This window comes from Channa argus, chromosome 14, assembly GCF_033026475.1.
Source record: "Channa argus isolate prfri chromosome 14, Channa argus male v1.0, whole genome shotgun sequence".
In the NCBI taxonomy this organism is placed as follows: Eukaryota; Metazoa; Chordata; class Actinopteri; order Anabantiformes; family Channidae; genus Channa; species Channa argus.
Window position 1 is genome coordinate 11,102,438 of NC_090210.1, and position 24,442 is coordinate 11,126,879.

Sequence of the window (24,442 nt, forward strand, 5' to 3'; positions counted from 1 at the left end):
TGGTTTTCACAATGTGTACATTTATTTTTATGTCTAAATCTCTACAAGTAAAATATGCTAAGTTAAGCCGTAACACATCTGGGACACATCTAATGTAAATTAATCTCTGACATCAGTATGTTGAATGCTTGGAATAGTTGATTTACAGGGAGCAATCTGGGTTTGCTTTTCATACCCCATGATAACTTGGATCACAGCTGGATTACCAAACCAAATACAAATACAATAACAAATACATTTCACATGATCATGGTTTGTATCATCTGATCACCTGATAGCTGATTTATTTCTTGGTCATGACTCCTGTTGGTCAGGACTTGGGTCAGCATTGGGTGACATGGATCACTGACATATCCAGATTGTAAATGCCTCCATGAAACTAGGATAGTTAACTTACTTAAAATTGCCGGTTGTTACCTATAACTACAGTACCCGTATGGAGAGCAATGAATTAATCTATGTACAGTACATTTAAATACATGCACAAAAACACTTTTCTTTTACAGTTTTGATTTTTTAAAAAGAGGTAAGTAATTATATTAGCTGTCTTACCTTAAAAAATGTATTCCCTCCTCTATACTCTAGTTTCCTTGTAGAATCAAAAATGATTATTATTGATGATTATTAAAAGTCCCAGGCCAAATTGCTGACTTAACCCGACTTATTTAAATTCTGATGTTAATTATTATTTGTTGTCACTGATAGATAATTTAATGAAATGAACTGTGGCTACAATAAATGCTAAAAACATGGTGCAATTGAACATTCTGTAAAATTTGTGCTGTGGTTACTATTTTAATAATCAATTGTTTAATTAACTGCAGCGCCAACCTCTCTCTGTGTCCTAAGAAAATGTTTCACACTACGTCAGGTGGTATCATTTTAACAAAAATAAACAGGAAACTTAGAACCTAGATTGCCAGTTATTGGTATATTGTCTGTATCATATCAAACATGCCAATTAGAGGTTTATTATTAGTTGTGTTTAAGATGTCCAAACTGAGCATGGAATTTTCATGTCCCAATTATAATTTGTGTTCTGGTTCACATACAATGGCTCTAGAGGGGTCCTCCTATCTCATCAGTGCTTGGGATTTATTATCTGAGGACAATGAATATTAAAAGTAATTATATAAAGTACCAGTAGCTGTTTTACTATTAAACAAAGTGGACAAACTATCCTTGTAGAAGAACAATGGCACAGACTACAGTTTGGTTGATATGCTTTGTGGAGGCATGCTTGATGCACTTTGGGTCTTGGTAGCCTTATTTCTGTGGGAGAAATGAATACAGACAACAATATGTTAATACAACCAGTGTTAAACTGTGGGCCATAGTGTTTGTCACCTTCTCTGTAATGGATGTTATCAATATGCAGCTTGCTCACTTGTTGCTCTCAGCTTGATCGGTTGAATCCGGAAGCTCTTTTCTCCTTGTCTCAGGAAGCAGGAAGCTAAGAGCTCCACTGACTAACATTAAGCTGCTGAAGACTATGATGGGTATGGACCAGTGGTAAATTGACAACATGTTGAGCAATGGAGACAGCAATCCACCAGCTCTGCTTGCAATGGAGCCCAAACCCGAGGCTGTCTGTCTGTAAAATAGACCATACAGAGATCATTGATGCACAGCTTGTTATGTTAAAGTTTAATGTTAAAGTTAAAGTTTTCCTCCCTCCTCAACACCCCTGTGGTTAAGGTCCTTAACCCTGACTGCTCCAGTGGAGCTGCTCAATAACCACAGGTCAAACTTTGGTTGTACTGGTCAAATTCCAGGTGTGAGTGTGTGTAAATGTGTGAAGGCCTCTCAGTGAACATATGTTTAATTTTGTTGGGGACAACAACGTGATCCCATGTATTAAATTATTTGACTTAAACTGATATCAAGTTGAAAATTTAACATTTCACTGCATAGATAATTCTTAAAAATTTAAAAGAAAATCAAAGACGTTGATGTCTGGTAGGTATGTTGAAACAAACAAGTACTGTATTAATATTTTTGACTTGTAATTGAAACAACTTAAACAATATGATGGCTGGTATAGTATCAAAACACTATGATGGTGAATGTGAGAGAGCCTCATCTTACCGAAAAGATGTTGGAAACAGCTCCTGGATATACACATTACATATGGATCCTGCCCAGTTGGTGAAAAAACGTCCCGATACCGCAAGCACGGTAACAGCAACAGCATTACCTTGAACAGAACAGCAACAGAACAGAGTGTCAGGACTGGAAAATATAATGAGTCTCATGCAAGAACATTTCAGTATTCTTATGAATCTTGTTTGTACAATTATTCTACAGATTCACAAAACTCTCCTAACTGCACCAAATTGTCATAAATTTGTTTCAGGCTGATTACTGACACTCGTTTAAGAGGAGCTGTGCCTCCATGAAATCCAAAAACGGACAAATAAGACAATATGTTCTGCCTCTAAAAAAATAATTTTAAATGCTATAAGTATGCTCTATATGTTCAATCAATCAATTTCTGTATTAGGTTTTAACTCCAAATCAATTCGTCAATTTTATTCACACTGAAGAGAAACATTAATGTGCAAAAAAATTGGTGAATTCCATAAATGCTGCCAAATGGTGTAATGTGGCAGTTAGGAGCCAATCTGTTCATACCAGAAGTTCTTTCACTTGGGCCATTGTGTGGGAATCTAATGGCTGTGCCAAATTGTGAGCCAGTCTAGACAATAGATGTTTAGATATTTCAATTGTGTAAATGAAAACATCAACATGATGACAATATTAGATACAGTAGGAAGTGAAGGGAAAACCGTAGTTCTGGGACAGCTTGAATATTGATACCACATCTCATGTCATTTTATAACAATTTTTGGGCTCTATGATCAGAGATGGCCATCTCTACAACCCCATGGCTAGACAATCTAAAAACTGACAAAATCAAAGGAACACAATCTAGAAGAGTGCATCTGAAGTGGTTTACTTTGAGAAACAGCAAGGATTAAAATGCACAGCAATCCTCCAATCAGCAGCGTTGACATCAGTGATACTTTTCTCCCCAGTGCTTCTAACAGCCAGATGCAAAGTACGTGAGCTGGTAGTTCAGTCAGCCCAAACATGGCCTGCGTCAGGAAGATGTCCAAGCCAAAATTTCCCACATTGAATGAAAGGCAGTAGTAGGCAACATTCAGTGAGAACCTAAGAGAAAAAAAGGACTAAAGAAATTAATTAAATAAACTTTGTAGAATGTAATATTAACTCAGTATAACAATAAATAATTTATAAACTATTTTTTTTATTAAAAATTAAGATTAGATTAGGTTATATTATATTATATTATATTATATTATATTATATTATATTATATTATATTATATTATATTATATTATATTATATTATATTAGATTCGACATTATTGCCATAAACACTTATTTACAATTTGATTTGTGCAAATTGTACTATTAGTGTGATGGACAAGAATAATACAGAATAAACTGTTGACAGTGCAATGTATAAGGCTAATGCATAATATTCAGTACATGATACATATTCAGTACAGGAATGAGGACTTGGATTGGTGTGTGAGATCGATACAGTTCAAATGGAATCATCAAATCATGCCAATAACTTACCATGCCAATGTTATGGTAATGAAATATTTCCTAAGCACAGGTGAGCGGATAAGAGTTATTATACCTCCCTTTTTCACAGTTTGCTTCACAGCAATCTGTAATGCACAGTGGACACCATGCTAACATCTGCTTATGGCTCTGAAAACAAATTAAGCTAATCTAAGGTGATGAACTCTGTTATATTGTTAATGATACATGACATAATTTATTCTGTTATTTTATCCCTTCTTCTTTTCCTTTTGGCTGTTCCCTTTCAGGGGTCGCCACAGCGAATCATGTGCCTCCATCTAACCCTGTCCTCTGCATCCTCTTCTCTCACACCCAGTAACTTCATTACCTCTCTCACTACATCCATAAATCTCCTCTTTGGTCTTCCTCTAGACCTCCTGCCTGGCAGCTCCAACCTCAGCATCCTTCTACCGATATATTCACAATTTCTTCTCTGAACATGTCCAAACCACCTCAATCTGGCCCCTCTGACTTTATCTCGGAAACATCTAACATGAGCTGTCCCTCTGATGTACTCATTCCTGATTCTGTTATTTTATCCCAAATTGTTAAATAAAAACATGGTTTTTCAAGCCAATCTAACATTTGCCAAAAGGTGTAAAGGACATTAATCAAGATGCCTCTGAGACACTTAACTTATATATTTTTACCATAAAAATATACATTTTCGCTATTATAAATACTATATATATGTCCTACTCCATTTGAGTTGTCTTACAATGGCATAAAAGATGCAAATCATAAGGTACCTTCTTCAGTAGGGAGTCTGGAACAGTGTATTTGTTGATTGCTGCAACTTTGGTAATCAGCTGTTTAGCTTCTTCTGTCTTTCCTCTGTGCAACAACCACCTGGCTGACTCTGGAATGAACCTGGGATATCAGAAACAAAGACAGTGACATTTATTAGTCATTTGTTATCATTGCTCAGTCACAAGAGTGAAAACAATACACCATACTGTACCATGTAGAGATACCAGCCAGTGTAAGTGGTGCTGCGGTGATAAGTTGGGCCAGTCTCCAGTCTCTGATGCCGTAGATCACACCAGCAAGGAGACACTGTCCAACTGCACCAAATATCTGACTCAGACATGATCCCCATGATCGTTTGGACACTCCGGACCACTCAGTAACTACAGTAGGAAAAATAACCATTGAGCTGCAGATCGAGCAGAAACCCTTAAAAATCCTAGTTGTCCTACCTTATAAACTAGCGTCTTATTAAATGTAAACAATTCTTCTGTGCTTTATTGTATATGCTTGACTTATAGTTTTTGCTTGGTTTGTACCTCACTAGTTAGCTGCTTCGGATAAAAGCATTTGCCAAATTACTAAATAGTGAAAGCTATATAGAGTAAAGACGAATAAAACTGATGGTGTCAAATTTGAAATAGCTTTTTCAAATGACTGCATGTTACTGGAAAAGTTTCATATGCATTCAAATCATTTCATATATCCAAATCAATCATTTCACTGAACCATATCAAATTTAATATGGACATGTGAGGGCTTTATCAAATCCCTCTAGTATAGCACACACAAACAGAATGATGGTGAAGTAATGATAATGTACCTAAAATAATGCTGTTAAGTCGAAAACCTCCGTAGCCAATTCCCACCATGAACTGGGAAGCCAGATATAAGTAGAAGCTGGGACATAATCCAGTAGTTACAGTAAATATGATCATCACAATGACTGGAATCTGAGCTGCTTTTTTACGACCAAACCTGGAAAACAAAGACACCTCGGTCAGAATATGTTATATAACTTAATTTCTTAATTGTGATGGATTTAGTTGGAATGAATGCAGTATAGTAGGGCATCATGATTGCATACAGGATTTAGTTAAACATACGATTCAGCAAAAGGGCCGAATAGGAGACAGCCAACAAGAATGACAGCCATCAACACTGTTTGTGCCACTTCAACCAGATTAGCTTAGTCACAAACTAGATCAAACTGCAAAAACATCCAAATCAAAGCAAACAGTTAATAAAGTAGGATGTTATAATGATAATTCATATTTTTATTAAGTCGGTATCCCCTTACATCAGTTACTATGGTGGCTTCATACAGTGTGTTGTAGTAGTTCCATCCACTCTGGCATTCTGTGGTCTCATTGAGTCCAAACTCTCGGATGGCACCAATGTCCCGATCCACAGGGAGAAACATCCGACAACTGCTGAACCTTCCATCCTCCTCCCGGGGCAGAGTCAGGTTCAGCTGCTGGTCTATGGTCAGGTTAGGATCAGTTCTGAGGATCCAGTCTGTGTTACAACGTCGATCCGGATCTGACTGGATAAATAATACACTGGCAAAGTGGAAAGGAAGAATAACATTTGGGAAACACAGAGCAATAAGTATGGTCTTCTGAAATAATCCAAATTCTCCGACACTACGAAGGATCTCTCCAAAATCAGCCATGTTCACAGAACTGACTTTCATTTTAGATATGCTGTCTGTCTGGCCCTTTATACTGTACAATTCTCATTAATGTTTAAACTATATTTCAAAATAAATGAGACGGTATTCAGGTGATTTTTCATTTTGTAGCGAGCTACAGTACTTTTATGCTTTACAATTAGTTTTATGAAACAGTAATTGCACTGTTCTCTAGTAATGTTCACTTTGTAACTTCTTTATAACACCTTGGCATGAAGAAGTCCAAAGTTGAATATTTTTCTTTCAGCAAATGCTTTTTCCCAAAATATACACATTTTGACAATCTTATCAAATACTGCTAATAAATAAATACTATTACTGCACATGTGTATACTAACTTAACTTATTTAGCTATGTTCAACACAGCTAGTTATACAGTCAAAGCCCAGTTAAGCCAATGTGTTGCTTGACTGATGATTCTTTGCAGACAGTGTATTATTAACTCTGCTTATCGCTCACCGAAAGTACTGTTTATTGTTCACTAGCTTTTACAATATACTAATTTAGCAAACACTTCCTGCTAGTACCCTTAGGTAGCAGGAATACCTGTTACATAACACAGAGTCACCATACGTGGAATTATATTGTATTACTGTATGCTATAAAGGATATCTAAAAATCCTTGTCATGCTTAGATCGGCACAACAGTTGACAAGATAACTTAAAAGGAAAATTCTGATTTTTTAATCCTATCTTTTAGCCATTTCGAGTTCTGTTTGTACTGATCTGCCCATAAATGCATTTGGAAGTATGTAAAGTGGCAGAAATCTCTAATATGAAACAACAACAAAATTATACTAAGCCTTCACAATGTCAAATTAATTAGAACACTGAATAAAGTACTGTGCTTTCAGTTCCCAAGTTCGATTATGTATGCCTTGTTTTATATAAAACCTACAGTAGACCAATGTTAGAGGATGATAACTGCAGCGACAAAAATTGGGGTTTTCTCTTTTTTTAATCTATTTTATCATCTATTAAGCCTCTTCAGTTTTTCCCTGTCAAAGCAAAGATCAGCTTCAGAAATCCACCTAAAAAAAGATTTTTCAATGGTCAGTTAAATCAGACACTGAGCTGCAACAATTTTCCTAAAGACATTGTAAGACACCTGGGTTTTTTATCATCCCATTCAATTAAAAGACATAAGGTCTTTGGAACCTGTTTCCTCCTAGGTACAAAGATATTCACGTTAGGTTACTTGGAGCTGTAAATTGGCTGTAGGTGGCAAGCTTATCAACTATTTTATCAACAACTTTTTATAACATATTTTTAATATAAAGCTCAATGAACAGAATGTTCAAATCTTCTTCAAATTCTCTTCAAATTTCAGCTCTAATTACTTCATCATATGTTCCCCCTAAAGACACACATTAAACAATCAATCAACTTTTTGTGTTTTAGAGTGTTTGATAAATCCAAATAATAAAATAAGTCTTTTATGTTGCTTTTGGACCCTTTTTTAGGTTCTGCGTAGGTTTGAATGGCAACTGGCTGCAGGGACAAAGCTGGCACACTGCCGACAAGATGGTGACCGTCAACCTTGCAAGAGGTTGTTCCAGGAGTTGTTCATAATGGCAACACATAACAAAACCACAACAAAACATTTCCTGGCATTTTAGCATCCCCATAGACCTGTAAGACTTGTTCCTTGATTAGTTATTAGCATTAGTGATGAACAGTTTTATCAATAAAGTAAGGTGAAAATGTAATGTGGTAAAAGGTAATGTGTAAGATAAAAATAAATAATGAATCTAGACTAGCTCCCATAGTTTATTTGGTGTAGTTTCAGCTGTCATTGTGACTGATAAACAAGATTTGGGTTGACAGTGGACAATAATGAGAAAGATGCTATAAAAACTTGTTTGCTGGCAGAGAATTAGATTAGTAGCCCAGAAAGCAAAATGTATATCTGTCAGGAGGATTAATCCAAAAACTGGAATTTGCTTAGTTGTTTAGATTTTCTTATGCAAAGTATGCAGTTAAATGAAGATTGTATTAAGATTTCATATGAATATACTGATATACTGTGTAGATACTGAAGTGTTTCAGTAGTTAGATCAGAATTTTACGATGTGATTACAGCTCAGTTCACAATACAAAGTGATAGAAAAGCTAATGTACATCAAGAGAGTACCAGATGACATGAACATTTCTGCTGTTATTGTGTTTAAATGTGTTTCACCAGCCTTGGCCCGAGTCTCTTATTATGACCCTATAACACAACCTGTGCTTACAGAAATTAATGTGGTGGTGTGGACACAATTGTGAAATTCCCCACATTTCCCTGTACAAACTAAACAATAGTAAAAGTAGAAACAAATCTAAAACAATAAAACTAATGCAGTTTATGTGTACAGGATACCGGACAATTAAACAACTTATTTATCCTTTTATTGTTACTATGATACATTTTCCATGAACAATGCCAGGAATTGGGCTACTTTTGGTTGAAGAAGGAGAGGAGGAAGGCGTGTTTGTAGAAAGAGAGAGAAGAGGAAAGCTAAGAATGTAGGACTCACAGTAGGGACTTTAAGTGTTGGGACTATGACAGGGAAGGTTAGAGAGTTGGTTGACATTATACAGAGAAAGAAGGTGGATATACTGTGTCTAGGAGACCAGGTGGCAAGGCTAGAAGCTTAGGAGCAGGGTGTAAGTTGTTTTACCATGGGTAAGGTAGGAAGAGAAATGGAGTAGGAGTTATCCTGAAAGAGGAGTTTGTTAGGAATGTTTTAGAGGTGAAAAGAGTATAAGATAGTTTGATGAGTCTGAAGCTGGAAATTGAAGATGTGATGTTCAATGTTGTTAGTGGTTATGCCCCATAGGTAGGATGTGAGTTAGAAGAGAAGAAGAAATTCTGGAGTGAGTTAGATGAAGTGATGCAAAGCCTCCCCAGAGGTGAGAGAGTGGTTATTGGTGCGAATTTCAATGGACATGTATGTGAAGGGAACAGAGATGATGAGAATGTGTTGGGGAGGTTTGGTCTTCAGCACAGGAACGCAGAAAGACAGATGGTGTTAAACTTTGCAAAGAGGATGGAAACGACTGTAGTGAAAAAATCTTTGTCCAGAAGAGGCCGGAACATAGGGTGACAAACATAAAACAGAGGTGGAAGCACTCAGGTGGACTACATCTTGTGTAGATGTTGTAAGCTGAAAGAGATCAGTGACTGCAAAGTGTTGGTAGGGGAGAATGTAGCCAGACAACACAGGATGGTGGTGTGTAAAATGACTCTGGTGGTGAAGAAGACGACTAAGAGAGAGCTGAGGACACCTGGCCAATACCATCCCTACTTTAAAGCATGGTGGTGGCAGCATCATGCTGTGCGGAGGTTTTTAAGCAGCAGGAACTTGTTAAACAAACTACCCAAAAACTCTAATGCCACCTCTCCTCTTCATCCTCTTCAACTTCCTCACTTCACTCTTACTAATCTTTGCTACTTCCTGCTCCACACCAGTCACTTCTTCTACTCTTCGTTCCCTTTCATTTTCCTCATTCATCAACTCTTCAAAGTTCTCCTACCATCTTCCCAAAACACTCCTGGCACCTGTCAGTACATTTCCATCCTTATCTTTAATCACCCTAACCTGTTCCATCCTTCCCATCTCTATCTCTTTGTCTCACCAAACTGTACAAATCCACATCTCCCTCTTTAGTGTCCAACCTAGCATACAAGTCCTCATATGCTCTTTGTTTGGCCTTTGCCACCTGTACCTTCACCTTACGCTGAGGAAGATGAAGAGGACTAAGACAGAGCAGAGGACGACGTGGTGGAAGTTGAAAAAGGAAGAATGTTGTGTGGTTTTCAGGGAGGAGCTGAGACTGACTCTGGGTGGTCTGGAGGTGCTTCCAGATGACTGGACCACTACAGCTAATGTCATCAGGGAGACAGTAAGGAGGATACTTAGTGTGTCGTCGGGAAAGAGGAAAGTGGACAAGGAGACTCTGTGGAGGAACAAAGAAGTTCAGGAGTGTATACAGGGAAAGAAGTTAGCTAAGAAGAAGTGCTACACTGAATAGACAGGAGTAGAGGGAGATGCAGCGTAAGGTGAAGGTAGAGATGGCAAAGGCCAAACAAAGAGCATATGAGTATTTGTTTGCTAGATTGGACAGTAAGGAGAAAGAGGTGGACAGGTTGGTGAGGCAGAGAGGCAGATAGACAGAGATGGGAAGGATATGCAGCAGGGTAGGGTGATTAAAGGTAAGAATGGAAATGTGCCATGTTGAAAGTCCCTCCTTTCAGTGGCTGAGGACAGGTTCTCTTGGGATGTAGAGTATAACATATGTGGGTGAAGTCACCCATTGTAATTTCTGGCCTTAAAGTTTTTTCAACGTGTCTATTTTCTACTTTTGCCAAATTCAGCTAGAGAAACTCTATGCCTTTGAAAAAGTTTTTCTCTCATTTCAACAGTATTTATGGTTATTCTGTGGCCCAGCTGAAACAGTCAAAGACTTGTATTGTGTCCCATTATAAGAGCCTTCCAGAGTTTTCAAACCAAAACACGCAGGCTGCTGCTAACTAGTGACTTATCCTTGAATTCATTGTATTTCTTCAAATTATTATTATTATTATTATTGTGCTTTCTGAAGCCGCCTGCTACCAAGTTTTTTTCGATATGGTCTAGTTTTTTTTCATCAGTTTAAACCCATTACTGTACCTTTTGACAGTTGAACCAATGAAGTTTCAAAGTTCACATTTGCCTTAAAGCATCTATTATTTTCACTTCCTATAGATTTCCTGAAATGAAAGCCATAGTAATATAAATGTATATTAAAAGAATACATTTAAATACATTTCAGTAATTCTTTCCAGACCTTGTACTGTACTTTAAATACTTCATATGAACTCTAGACCTTTTTTTAAGCTTATAGTCTATTTACAACTTATAACATGTTTACTTGGCCCTTTAGGGTAATTTATGCTAAAGTTCAGTGTATTTCGGCCCTTTCAATTTTTTCTGCCTTTGTCACATTTATTTATTAAAGTTTCAGGTATGTTCACCTACAATACAACTGCAACATCCGAAAGGCTTTTCAGTAATGTTTTTCAAGACGTGTCCAGTTAATACTAGGCTCTTCACTTTTCAATTCGATGCAGCGATGCCACACTTCAAAGGTCATTCAGCCACTTCTACTTTTTCTGCCTTTTTACACATTTTGTAATGGAAATGTTCAAATTCTCTTCAATTCTCTTTACTTTGACAACATATTATGCATACAGTACTTTCACCTACAACACTGCTTAAATAATTACATATTTCTTTCAGTAAAGCTTTTTCAAATACGTAATAATTATTTAATACTCAGACTGCGTTTACATTCTAACTTTTAACACTATTCAATTTGATGCAGCAATTCTTTACATGTTTAAGAATTCTACCCTCTTCTACTGTTTTCCTCCATTTAAAATGTATTTAATGGGACTGTTTGTATTATCTTCATCATCCTCCTGTTTGAGATCCAATACTTTTGCCCTCATACATCCCAATTGTAACTTTAAACAATCATGTCAGTGACGCTTTTCAACTCCTAGGCTCCAATTTCAACAGTAACATTTCACTTTTCAGTTTATTTCAGCAACGATGTTGTAGTTTTAGCAATACTTAAAAAAAAGTGTCTGCATTGAAGCATTCACAGCACATTTTTATCTGGAAATTCTTTTTATAATTCCAACCATGAGACTTTATTCAGCTACTAAAGATCATTTTGCTTGTGTCAACGTTTTCTAACAATTTATATAATTTTTCAAGGAAACTCCTTTATGTTATCACAATACTTCACTTCAAATTATGCATTTATGATTTTGCACATTAAAAATATATTTAATGAGCTGTAAAGAAACAAAGCTAGCGAAAAATGTACTTGCCAATCATCTGATTAAATAACACTAATTATTGAATATGAATACTAAGAGGCAGAATGATCTTTTTAAACAATATAAGGAAAATCATTTAAAAAAAATTAAATGACTTTCAACTCAGTCCTTAATAATTACCAAAAATATCACACATACATACATACAAGGAGAGAAATATGTAACTTGTGCCATCTGTTAACATATTATCTGCTTCAGACAGGTTTCATGGAGAAAAACTGCATACCATGACATTAAAGAAATGTTTTTGATTACAAGCCCCAAGTAAATTCAAAAATACGCATGTTAACATATCAATCATGATATGTTACCAAATGTAGACATATTGTGTGCATGATTAGTGATGCTCTGACAAAGGCAAACAGTGGAAAACACTACTAAACAAGTTTTGTGTACTGAACATTATGAGACCCCATTCGCCTTTATAAATATTTACAAGTGAAATGTTCCTTTGTTGGACGTGTCGTGTACATACAGTCAATGCACCTACAGCATTACATACAAAGCTCATGATGTTTGTGAGACAGTGAACGGAGTTGCCATCACACATACATTTACAATATCTTTACATACACCATTTGCACAAGTACCTGGACTCAGGGCTACATCATATCCTTGCATGTGGTACAAAACAACCATACAGGGAAACTGGGAGTGATGAAAGTGATTTGTTGTTGAGTGCTTAGAAAGCAAGAACTACTGTAGGACTACTGTATATGTAAATGGATTTTTAAAATGTATAAAGGGTTCAGAAAAATGAAAGTATTACCTTAAGTGGTGTCAGGTTTGATTTTGTATTCTGAGGATTTTAAATTTGTCTCTTGCTTGCTGCTGCAATCAGTAGAACAGAGATGAATGACATTTTGTATGTGGTGCTCACAACATTAAGACCAGAGTCTACAGCTGTGCTAGCAGTTTTGTGCGGCTGTATGAGCAAGCTAATATGTTAGTGTCAACAAGCAGATGGTCAGCAGGTTAGCATTTTAACATTGCTAATTTGCAGTTGAATTTTGCAGTTTACAGTTGAATTCTGATGGGAATGTTATGTACTTTTTCATAAAAGAAATGCAAATATAAAATCTTAGCAGTAGATGAAAATTCAATGAATTCAACCTGACTAGGATATGAATCTGTCTACCAAAACAAATGTTCATGGCAACCCATTAAAAGCTTGTGAAGTATTTCACAAAACAGAAGAATGCTAAATTTATCGAGGCTCTAGAAATAAAAGTAATATCTACAGTATAGGCCATTTCTTTCTAAAACTGCTAAGATAATCCACAGACCACACTGTGGATCAACAAAGTGTTGACAATCACTTTTGGAAGGGGTTTTTTCGATCATTTACTAACGATAACATACACAACAGGATGCATAACTTCTCCAGATTAATGAGACTTTTTCAATTTTAATGATGCAAGTTTTATAATCCAACTAACAGTTTCAAAGTTATTTCAGTGTAGACCATAGCGGTGGACACCGAAATAAGTAACTCCTTTCACTCCCATTACAGTGAAGCGGAGGCAGAAATCTGACACAAATAGACTGAAACAAAGATTTAAACTACCCTGACATGCAGGTGAGAAAACACATATTTAATGTGAGTAAACTGCCCCTTTAAGCTTTGTTTTACTTTGGTAGAACATGTTCAGTTTTTGAGAGTGCACTAATCCACAGAAGCCTATTAGCAGTCAGCCTGCCAGCATTCAGGATTCTTCCTAGCTGTTAGATCAATAACTGTAACAGGCTAAATGGCCTCTTTTTTGCAGTTTGTTGGTGTGTTTTAACTTTGTCAACATACCTAAAATAATTCAAGCTTCTTAAGGCTGAACTCTGTTTTGCTGGTTGACTATTCATGAAATTGTAGTGAAGTAAAAACATAAAAAGTAGTTTAATTCAACCCAAGGCAAACATAATCGTTAGCAATCAGTGGCCATGTGTGATCTAAAAAAAAAATAACTATTGCATAGTAGAAATATATTCGCCAGGTCTAGATTTGTGAAAATAATACTGTCTTTAACACGTCGGGAACCCCATCTCACAAACTTCATGCTGTAACTGCATCAGTTGCAAAAAGCAGCAGTTACAGTTTGTGTATATTTCAATATTTCATTAGTGCTGTCAGAGCTTTTGGTTATGTTTAGGGGGAAAAAAAATATCACACACTGTGGAGAACAGAATTCATTGCACTGCCTTGTGAAATAACTAAATCTATGCTAAAAATGTGTTAAGATTTCTGCTTCATAGTTCTATATCATGGTTTTTCTTAGATTTCTTAGTTAGGTGAACCTAAGACACACCAAATAATCACACAGTCACACTGGTGAAATGTGTAGTTGCACTAACTAAGGCTGGATGTACACTTTGAGTGTAGCATTACTGTAAGTGCCATTTATAGGTGGCATGACATGCTTGTGAGTCTTGTGGCACATTTGATTTTAAAAAGAAAAGGCAATCACTTCCAGTACTGGCAGGAGATGGTTGGATTGTGCTTATGTATGAAGAGGAAGAAAAGAAAGAAAAAAGAAATAAGGAGTTGATATAGTTGATTGCATCTCTTCTCCCATTTACTTTATAAGCGCACTGTAAACATTTCAAGTGTGATTCCTGTGATAAACTGAACCTCTTCCCAATGTGGTCCTCATGCATCCTGCAGTAGTGTCTCACTTCTGCCAGCTCCATGTCTCCTCCACCTCGTTATCTCCTAACTCATCCTCTTCCTCTCCCTCTCCCTCTCTTTGGCAGTAGTGGTTTCTTGGAATTGACTATAATGCAGCTGTGCAATACCCTTAGTTTCCTTTGTCCTTTCTTGCTGGCCCTGTTTCACTTAACTGATGCTGAGCTGCGCAAATCCAATAAGTTTAACATCATCTGGAATTTCAGATTCCTCCACACCAGATGCCTGGAAAAGAGGGACCACAAAATACAAAGTTAAAAAATAATCTATGATGAAATAATGGATCACAGTAAAAGGCAGAAAATATTTATTTTACATGTTGGTAGTGAGAAGTCGCTTTTCCTCTGACTTCATAAACATTTATGTCAATGTGCTTACCAGTTTAAAGGTTACGTTTTTGTTAGTTTGAGGATCATCAACAATTTTCTGCAAATTGGCAGCAACTAGACAGGTGACAAAAGGAAATGAGAGAACCATGTCAGATGACCAACCAATGTAAGAACAGAAAGAATGTTTACTTAACAAAATACTGAAGCTGTGAAATGTTAAAAACATCTAGCATTAAAGTGTGCATAATTACCCAAATAAAGTTTAAAATACCATAGAGAAATAAATATAAAATCGGTCAATTACATTACTGCGTCGGAGAACCTGTCCAATTGTAAATATCTCATCATACTACGACTGTTACTTACCAATGACCAAATCCCTCCCATCAACTAGACCTGCTGAGACCAACTCCTGAGAAACTCCATCAGCCGAGTCTGATGGAACAGAGAGAGGCAAAAACATAGTCTGGAAAGAAAGGACTGGAGTGCAATAGCACATGTGAGAAGACAAAATCCAAGGGAGCATTACTACCTCTGCCAGGCATGAACTCAAATCGAATGTCATTGAGCTCCTTCTTGGGATTCCTCAGTCTCAGGACAAGGCTGATGGGAACACCGGAACTGGCTGCAGTTGGATCCTAAAGCAGCAATAGTAAGCATGTTAGAGAAAGCTGTAGGCATGATGTTTTTTTGTTGGCCAACCTAGCCATACTTACATGTTTTGTATAGCAAGATAATCTGCAGATAATCTCACATGACTTAAATATCATAACCACTAAACTTCCAATTTATGATATGATATAGCAAACTTAAAGCCTTTCTTGCGATAGTGACTTGATAAATTTGTTAATAGTCACTTATAAACAAAATAAGGCTGTGAAAATGGATTACTGAGTAGATAAGCATCCATTTCTAGCCTGATGACATTTGATGTTCCGAATAATTGCTGAAGTCTCATTTAGGTACTTGTTAGCATCCATCTAGTTTAAGACTCTAAATGAAATAGTGTGACTGTACTTATTGAATAATTTCATGTCAGAGATTAAAGTGTGAAAATCTCTTGTCTTGTGTCAACTACAGACCTCATTTGAGGGTTGTAACCCAAAAATCCATAAAAAAAAATACACTTTAAAATGGGGTAACATATTTCCAGGTTGTAGTACTTTGCAAAACTTATTTTTATGTTATACTATCTTTTGTCTGCAATAATAAATCTTCTTCACTTTGTACTTTAGTGACTCGTGACTGCCTATTGGAAGATTTTTTTAGGTATCCTGGCCCAAACCTGAAGACTTTTTTATACCCTAATCATGTCTACAGCATACTATTGTGCAGTTCTTATACTTTTCAGAATGCAAAGGGGATTTTACAGCCACAATGTCCTTACAAATGGAGCAGCTTCTCTTTTGTAATGCTACAGGAATCCTCTTTCCTAAGAGCAGAAATTAAATCTTTCGAAGGGAGGATTGGAATCACTTCAGTGTTCCAATTAATTAGTTAAAATAAATAAATAAATAAAAAATTAAAAAAATGGGCTAAAGTGCTAATGTATTAGGAGGAAGGAAATCCATTCACCATGCTTGTTAGAGCTTAAGGATACAAAACAGGGAATTTTGCTAAGTAACTGTGTCACTTAATTTAAACAAAATACTTGTTTTTGTACCATAAAAGTCCACAAGAAACCTTTATCAATAAATTTGATGTTAATGTAAACTGCATTTACAGTAGGCCCCTTTATACCAATGTAAAACATAATATTTACATAAAAACTAAACAAAAACATAATTTCGCTGCAGTGCTCTATAGTGCTATGGTGGACAGAATCTGCATAGGTGTTCAATCCTTCAAGTTAACAGGTTTGAAGAAATGAATTTAAAGAAAAGAAAATACCAAAACCAAAACAACAACAACAGTAGGACTGTGGACACAACGTTTAAAAACTGGGCAGGAACTCCAGCTCCATTATATTCTTACTAAACCTTGTACTAAACTAACACTATTAGGAGCACATCTGCACTTGACAGGGCTAACAAGCAAAATCCATATTTGTTTATACCTGAGCATGTACAGGGCTCACTGTTTGAGGGGGACCATGTGGTGGAGCATCCTCTCCTGCCTGGCTCGCATTTGCAGGTCTCTCATGTGCTGTACCAGGTGGATGCAAGTGTCCTGTGGAGCCATCTGTTGGGGGGAAAAGCTAAGAAAAACATATTTTCAAATGAAAAAAAAGGACTAGTTTTTAACTTTACATGAAGAAACTAAGCGAAGAGAGTCATGCATATTGCACATTTTAAGGTAATGCCCATAACAAATGACTCACCTCCATGTTCTGGGATCCATCCTTTACTCTGGGTGACTGCAGAAATGAAATAACAGATTGTCAAGTTGAAAACATGCAATTCTCCTTTTATACCCCAACTATATGGTTCGATAGAGTAATGTGAAATTGTATAGATAGTGACAGACATAGGTGATACAGTAAAACAGTAAAATCGTTAAATCAGACATAAACTGTGAATGTACATTAGAAAATAAAGAGTTCAGATTATCTAAGCAGGTCGGCCAGTTGGCAGGTAGTTTTGTTCTGTCAGCAACTTCAGTTTGCATGCTCCATTTTGACTCAAATATTGTAGCATCTGTTCAATGCTTTAAGAAAAAAAGCTATTTGGGCAAAGAACATATGATAATTATTACAAATTGTTTAATCCTAAGGGGCATCACAATTAGCATCACAAGATGAAGCAACATAGGACTAACAATACCAGGACATGATTAATTTAGAGATCCTCTATCCTCTAAACTACAGTAAACAGTGAGATGCTCCTGAGCATCCAAATCACACGCTCTCTTTATGATAACATACCAGGAAGACAAAAGCACTGCAGATGCTTGTTTTTTGCTTATCTAAACTATATGGTAGTTTTTGAATGGTGTCAATAGGCCAAGTAAAACCAGAGTTATGATAAATGGTTCGTGTGTGTTCAGCTGCACAAATTAGGACACATCTAGCGATGCTTCATGCCCAATAATTTTGCTTGAGGACGAAGATGTTAAAAAATACAAAATTTTCCCACGCACTTAGCACCATCTGCTGGCTCAAAGTATGCTGTGTGTACTAACAAATCCAGTATAGCAGCCTTTTAAAGTGGGCAAGTTTGACCCAGGAAAGAGGAAGGCATGCAATGTCTCACCCGCAGTGCAGCGACAGCAGCTTTGCCCTCCTCACTTTCTTCATCCAGCTCATCATCGCTCCACTCCCAACCACCATCCTCTGTCTTATGGAGACGTCCACTTGAGCCAGGTACACGACGCACCTATGGAATGCATGTTTTTTTTTTTTTTTTTTTTAAAAACACACAAAAAAGAAAAAGATTAGGAAAATAAGGCTTTGCTTCAAATTGACTGAATAATAAGACTTTTTAAAAATCCTCTTCAAGATTCAACAGGCACATCCTAAGCAGGTATTAGTCAGAAAGTTGGGAAAATGGGACACACCCTGTGCAAGACAGTACACTATGACAGTATGATACAACATTCTATATAAACATTACATTTTCAATTAGTGAGCATTCAGTGTACTGTGAATGAATGAATGAATGAATGAATGAATGAATGAATGACAAACCTTTTTTGATCGCTCTATTATTGTCGGACCTTTTTGTAGAAGCCTCTCCTGCAAGTACTCATTGTTCTGTAGTAGAAAGAAACATTTTTACTGGACCTATAAAAAATAATAACTTTGAAACATGTAGAAAAATATTTCATAATAGTAAAACACTGCTCACCTTGGCTTTTGTGAAGAATTTGTGCTTCAGCAATTCAGCAGCAGTTGGTCTAAATGGGAGAGACACACAGGGTTCTTCATTAGGTTTATTACAAAACCATGGAATCTAATGGAAAGCTAAAGCAAAACAGACACAGAATTAACATTAGGTGGAAAGGGTTCGGGATTAACTGACCTTTTTTCTGGATCTTTCTGCAAACACAGGCAGATCATCTTTCTAAACGACTTGCCATACTTCTTCACAATTTCCTTATCTGTGATGCCTGTCTCCAGGCAGGGAGGGTCGTTCTGCAAAGTCAGCATCAGCACCTAAACACATGCAAAGATGAGCCTTAGTCACTAACCAAATAAAAAAAATCAACTTTTCATTTAAAGTAAAATGAGAGGATTGTTATTAAGTTAAGTGACTGAATAGAAACACATAAGACTATTTTCTTAATAGTAAAGTGAAGTGTAATATATTAATCATAGTAATAGTAACAGGCTACAGAACTCTGTAAAATGTAAAATGAACTTGTTTTGTTTGAGCCGTTTTATTAGGCTACTAGAAAATAAAAATAAAAATAGATGAAGCTTGCAATATCACAAGGGTGACATGTTTTTAAAGATTATGTTTAAACCACATAAAATAGAGTAAGCACATGTGTAGAAACACACTTACCTTCATGGGTGGGTATTTGTGATATGGTGCAGCCCCAGTGGCCAGTTCAATGGCTGTTATTCCAAAACTCCAGATATCAGCTTTGAAGTCATAGCCACGAACCTGCAGTTTAAAAACAGGGCTAAATGAACAATGCCCTCTTTTCATATCTGAGCTATGAGTCATTACAGAATAAATGCCACAGAAAGAAGCCTCCAACCTGTTCCATGACCTCTGGGGCCATCCAGCACGGTGTTCCTACAAATGTCTTTCGAACCTTATTCCTAGTCATGTCACCTCCTGTTGCTAGAAAGGCACTCACACCAAAGTCTATGTGTGGGTAATTGTAAAACAGAAAAAAGGAGAAAAGCTAATTAAATTGATGTTAAAGATTCTGTGAAGTGAAATATGGGCTTCCTTTGAACTTTTGAATTTAAAATAAAATCAGGAAAGAAATATTGTACAGAGAGTGCCTATGTCTTATGTACTTTACAGAATCACTAAGAATGAAGAGAAAACACTGTACCAGCAATTTGCACTGAGCCATCTTCCCCAAGAAGAATATTTCCAGCTTTTAGATCTCTGTGCATGAAGACACAGAAGACAATTAAGACTGCACAAGTCAGTGGCTAAACCAACAGGGGAGTGACTATAATGTAGATGTACAAACACCCATTTCTCCTGAACACAAACTAATTAAAGTTGCACCTTTGATCTGCCTCATGTAAATTAACATGATTTGTTTGCACGTTGTGTAAAAACTATACAGAAGGAACAGGCGTAGATTAACCTGGTCTCAACCTCCTACTCCCTCTCCTGATTAGATGTAAGTCAGTTAGCCCCAGCATCTAAGTTCAATCAGCTGCTTTCTCTATCTGCTGAAATACTGTCCACATAATACTGTGTCATCTCAGACTAATCTCAGACATTTCATTGTCGCTGAATAATCTGACAAAATAAACATTTTGTGTGAATGAGAGTGTTAATTGGAAATGGTTACACTTGTCATACAACAAGGCACAGAGGATAGATAAAGACTTTACTTGTTAGTGGTGGTTCACAATGTTCCTGGGAGGGACTTCTTTTTTTAGTAAACAACCCTCCTCAATTATGCATTTTCATTGTATTAAATATTGAAGGACTGAGGTCTAGTTCAAACCGCACGCTCATATTCAGAGATGAACGCTTCAGTGCCTGAATGAACTGAGACTGGAGCGTATGGTGGGACATAGTGGCTACAAGTATATGACAAGGCACTGATGGTAGTGGTGGCCCATTAACATAACTCACCGATGAATTTGTCCGTTTTTGTGAAGGTACTCCAGCCCTTCCAATACTTCTTTCAGGATGGTGGCAATGCTTGCCTCATCCAGTACTCCAGTCTTATGCTCGCCACGAGAGATGATATGTTTAATTATGTCCAACACAGAGCCTGAATAAGAGGCAAAGGCTTGTCAAATAACATGTCAACAATACATGGGTGGAATCTTCAGTTGGCAAGTATTTGAAATCACTGAGTAGTATTTATATGGTAGTAATGCATTTTTCTCTAGTAACAAAACACAGACTGCCATAATGCCACAACGTCCACGAAATGTAGCATCAAACTTTCTAAACCTTTGGATTAGTGCACCTCAACTTCAATCTAAGTAGTTAATAATACACCAAAGGAGCACTTTTATATTGTTTTGTGTTCAATGTTTGTCCTCCTAAAGAATTATTGAGTGCAAGTGTTTTTGGGATGTCTTGAGCCAAATTAATGTAAAAATGTATTTCTGGACCAGCATGAATGTAAAACCAATGGTGAGAGTTTTATGTGCTGACAAAAAAAACTAAGAGACAAACAAACGATGGAGAAGAAGCTTGATCTCAAACAGAAAGGTTAGCTGGCAAGATGTATTACCTGCCAAATAACAATAGGAGTTTGAATAAATGTGAGTGTAAATGGCAGATGCTAGCAGTCCAAAAAAAATTTTAAAATTAAACAAATCATTATGTGTAAAAGTAATGCTTATTGGAATTGTGGTAGATAGTGCATTTCCTCCGTTCCTGTTGTTGGCTGACCAATCATTTGTCTTTGTGGACTGGTTTTATGGTAAGAAATGTAAACTATGTACAGCAGGATCTGCCTCTGTCAGTAAGCTCTGATGCACCCTGTGTAAAAGGGTCGTGACACACCAAGCAAACGCTAAAGAACTAGCGAAAAGACAAAGACCAAGTGTTGTCTCAGCTACAGTAAGTCTGTGCCGACAAGGGCTAGAACATACCGCAAAGACAAGAGCTGATGAGTATAGCATTGCACATTTTGTGTGTGCTTGAGAGAAGAAAAGCAGAATTTAACATTGAACTGCATAACGAAACAGTGTCAGCTTATTATAGGTCATCTGTGCATTAACACAAAATGGCAAAAGTGAGTTTTCAGTGTTAAATAGTGCATAGTGTAGTGTGTAAATCATAAGTTATATACATGTAAGCTATCAAACATTGTAGATTCACAGGAAATACTCAGATGTTACATCAACCTAATTAAAACTCTGACAGATAATTGCAAATTATTAGTATGTAACAGGCTACATGGTGACTTGTTTGAAACAATGCTTTAAAGTTCAAACCCTGGTGTTTTAAGAAAAAAAATAAGTCAAATAAAGAAAAGTTAAATGAAAAGTTAACCTTATTTAAAAGGTTAAATAAGGTAAAGGCTAAAGATAGCTGAGAGCAATTGTACTTAAAAGCAAATATTCTTCAACTTTAGAGGACTTACCACCACTGAGCAACTTCATCACAAGCCATAGTTCATCCTTCACCACGAATGAGGTATAATAGGACACAATGTTCGGATGGTGGCACTGGCTCATTGCCTGGATCTCTTTCTGCAAAGAGAAGAAAAATGTAAGAAACAAGGTTGAAGGAGAAGCAGATTATGGGTACAAAGCCGAGCACTCAATCTTAACATTGTGTAAAAAGGTGTGAAGCGCAATTATGTTATGTTTCGAGCAAGACATCTGAATTCCTGCTACCACTGTTATTGGCCCAATGCTTAACAAATGCCTCTTACTCCAGGCAGTAAGAGTAACATGGGGTTCAGATCATCACAAGGCCACCAATATCCATCTCTTGAGGATCAAGAGGATGGTGAAGGTGGCAATGTGGAGTCAAATATGAGTTTTTTTATCTTACTGACAACTTTGATACAGTGTACTTATTATTATTATGTTGATGGCATAGATCAATATCTGACTGTCCTTTAAAAAAAATCTTAATATAACAAGGAGAGATAACTCCTTCACAGGCAAATCATCTAGTTATATTGTAGAAATAGTGCATAAATGTACATAAACAGTGCAAAACATAATCAAGGACTGTTTAGCACCAACACTGGATTAAGTACTTTGATTTACTCAAATTGTTGAACAAATACATGCATCTGTGAATTATGTAATGATGGAATTTCAAGAGCTATTACAATATCAAAATATATACTGTACACCCCCATTTTGGAATACAGTTTCACATAAATTATAAATTTTGCATAACAGCAGGCAATCAAATGTGTGAACTGACTTAACAAAATGCAGCACATCTTAAATGTAGAACATGCTTCACTGCAAGTTTCTGTTGCAGTTATGTTTAGTTCACTTTAGTTATGTCACTTAGTACTGGTTGCGGTGACCGCTTGAATGATGGGACCCTGAAACCGACAACGCATCTGAATTGCAGATACAGGCACAAATATTTTCTTACCAGAAGTTCATCCATGCTTGTTTGACACTTTTCCAGGTTGATGCGTTTGATGGCCACCTTCTCCTTTCTTGGTTTGCAGTATGCAGCCTGGACAACAGCAGTAGCTCCACTGCCTGAGCAGAACAACATTAAGGGTGAAACTATTACACTGTAGAATGCGAGTTTAAGCTCACCTATATATTTTGTTTAAAAAGTGAGTAGGTATTAAAATTTAGTATAAATAGGGTTTTTTACAGTTTTACAGTTACATGAGTTGCTTAAACACATTAGCCACTTTACCTGAACTTGTGAAAAGCTCGCCATAAGCCGTAACGTTATCGTACCTTCATTAAAAGAGCACCACCTACAACTGACGAACCTTCACGCACTGAAGGCTAACTGATTTATATTAACTAGCCGTTCAGCTTCACTGGCGCTCGCAGGGCCTTCACTGGACCCTGATGGTTCAGTGGTAGAGCATAGGGCTGGGATACAGACGGCCGCGTGTTCGAATCCCCCCCCACCAGATGTGGCCCTGGCTAGCTATCAAGGACCACCTTGGTGTCAGTCTCGAGACCGGATAAAATGGGAGAGTTGCGGCCCAGGAAGGGCATCCGCCGTAAAAACAACGTGCTGTGGCGACCCCTAAAGGGACAAGCCGAAAGCCGTTGAACTAGCATTTTAGCTTCGTGCTGAATGACAAAAAGCTAGCTCCCTTTAGCTCGTCAACAAACAGAAAGAGTTAATTTAATTTAAGGCTGTTAGCGTACTGTATCTGGCATTCTGTTAACATCAAACACCTAATGCTAACTTAGCAAGTGGCAGTAGTGAGCCGACACCGCTGTAAAGACAGCGGAGGCTATGGCGCTAACATTAGCGAGCTAAGCTAACGTTACTCACCTATCACCTCGTTGAGTTCGTAGTCGTCTCTGTCGATTGACCATGTTTGAGAAGACTGGTCATCTGCCATGGTGCTGTGTTATTTGAAATGTCTAGTCGATGTTTCAAAATAATAACAGATACTCTGTCGTAAAGTGTACCCTTTTAGTTACTCCATTCGATTGTGATGATGCTGGCTGCTTCTAAGACCGCTCCTGTCAACACAACTTTACGCGAGACTGACGTATCAGAAGACGTCAGAACTCGAGAGACGGGGCAGAGATGTCGCCATTTTGAGTGTGGCCAAAGCTCCCAAATAAAGTAACCCCTGCAAATTTTAACAAAACATTGACGTTAGTCTAAACAATAAAATTTGAAAAATCTACTGAATCTAAAAGACTTTTAACAGTGACGGAAGTAGTCACATAATTCTGGTGTTGTAGAGGTAGTAAGTATGCACATTTACTCAATGTAATTGTAATT

The 24,442-nt window shown here is 36.9% G+C and overlaps 1 protein-coding gene and 1 pseudogene across 1 annotated transcript; both read right to left on the reverse strand.

Annotated features, from left to right (window-relative positions):
- Nucleotides 1-1,131: 1,131 nt before the first annotated feature.
- Nucleotides 1,132-11,455, reverse strand: LOC137098797 (solute carrier family 22 member 13-like; annotated as a pseudogene).
- Nucleotides 11,456-11,609: 154 nt separating this feature from the next.
- On the reverse strand, nt 11,610-24,205 carry oxsr1a (oxidative stress responsive kinase 1a). The gene is made up of 17 exons (XM_067475413.1): nt 23,981-24,205; nt 23,102-23,214; nt 22,122-22,230; nt 20,651-20,792; nt 19,887-19,942; nt 19,581-19,690; nt 19,382-19,483; nt 18,896-19,029; nt 18,722-18,770; nt 18,562-18,627; nt 18,128-18,250; nt 17,257-17,292; nt 16,993-17,133; nt 15,469-15,574; nt 15,303-15,371; nt 14,986-15,050; nt 11,610-14,832 (listed from the first exon to the last, which is right to left on the reverse strand). Exons 1-17 carry the CDS (start codon nt 24,048-24,050, stop codon nt 14,758-14,760), a joined length of 1,566 nt encoding a protein of 521 aa, XP_067331514.1. The 5' UTR covers nt 24,051-24,205; the 3' UTR covers nt 11,610-14,757.
- Nucleotides 24,206-24,442: the final 237 nt, after the last annotated feature.

Bases quoted from the DNA above. Each gene is read 5' to 3' on its own strand.
- oxsr1a (XM_067475413.1), bottom strand. From the start codon at position 24,050: ATGGCAGATGACCAGTCTTCTCAAACATGGTCAATCGACAGAGACGAC. The intron at 22,231-23,101 runs GTAAGAAAATAT...TTCTCTTTGCAG, and splicing joins CAAGCATGGATGAACTTCTG to AAAGAGATCCAGGCAATGAG. The intron at 18,251-18,561 runs GTTTGTCATTCA...TGCATTCCATAG, and splicing joins TAATAGAGCGATCAAAAAAG to GTGCGTCGTGTACCTGGCTC.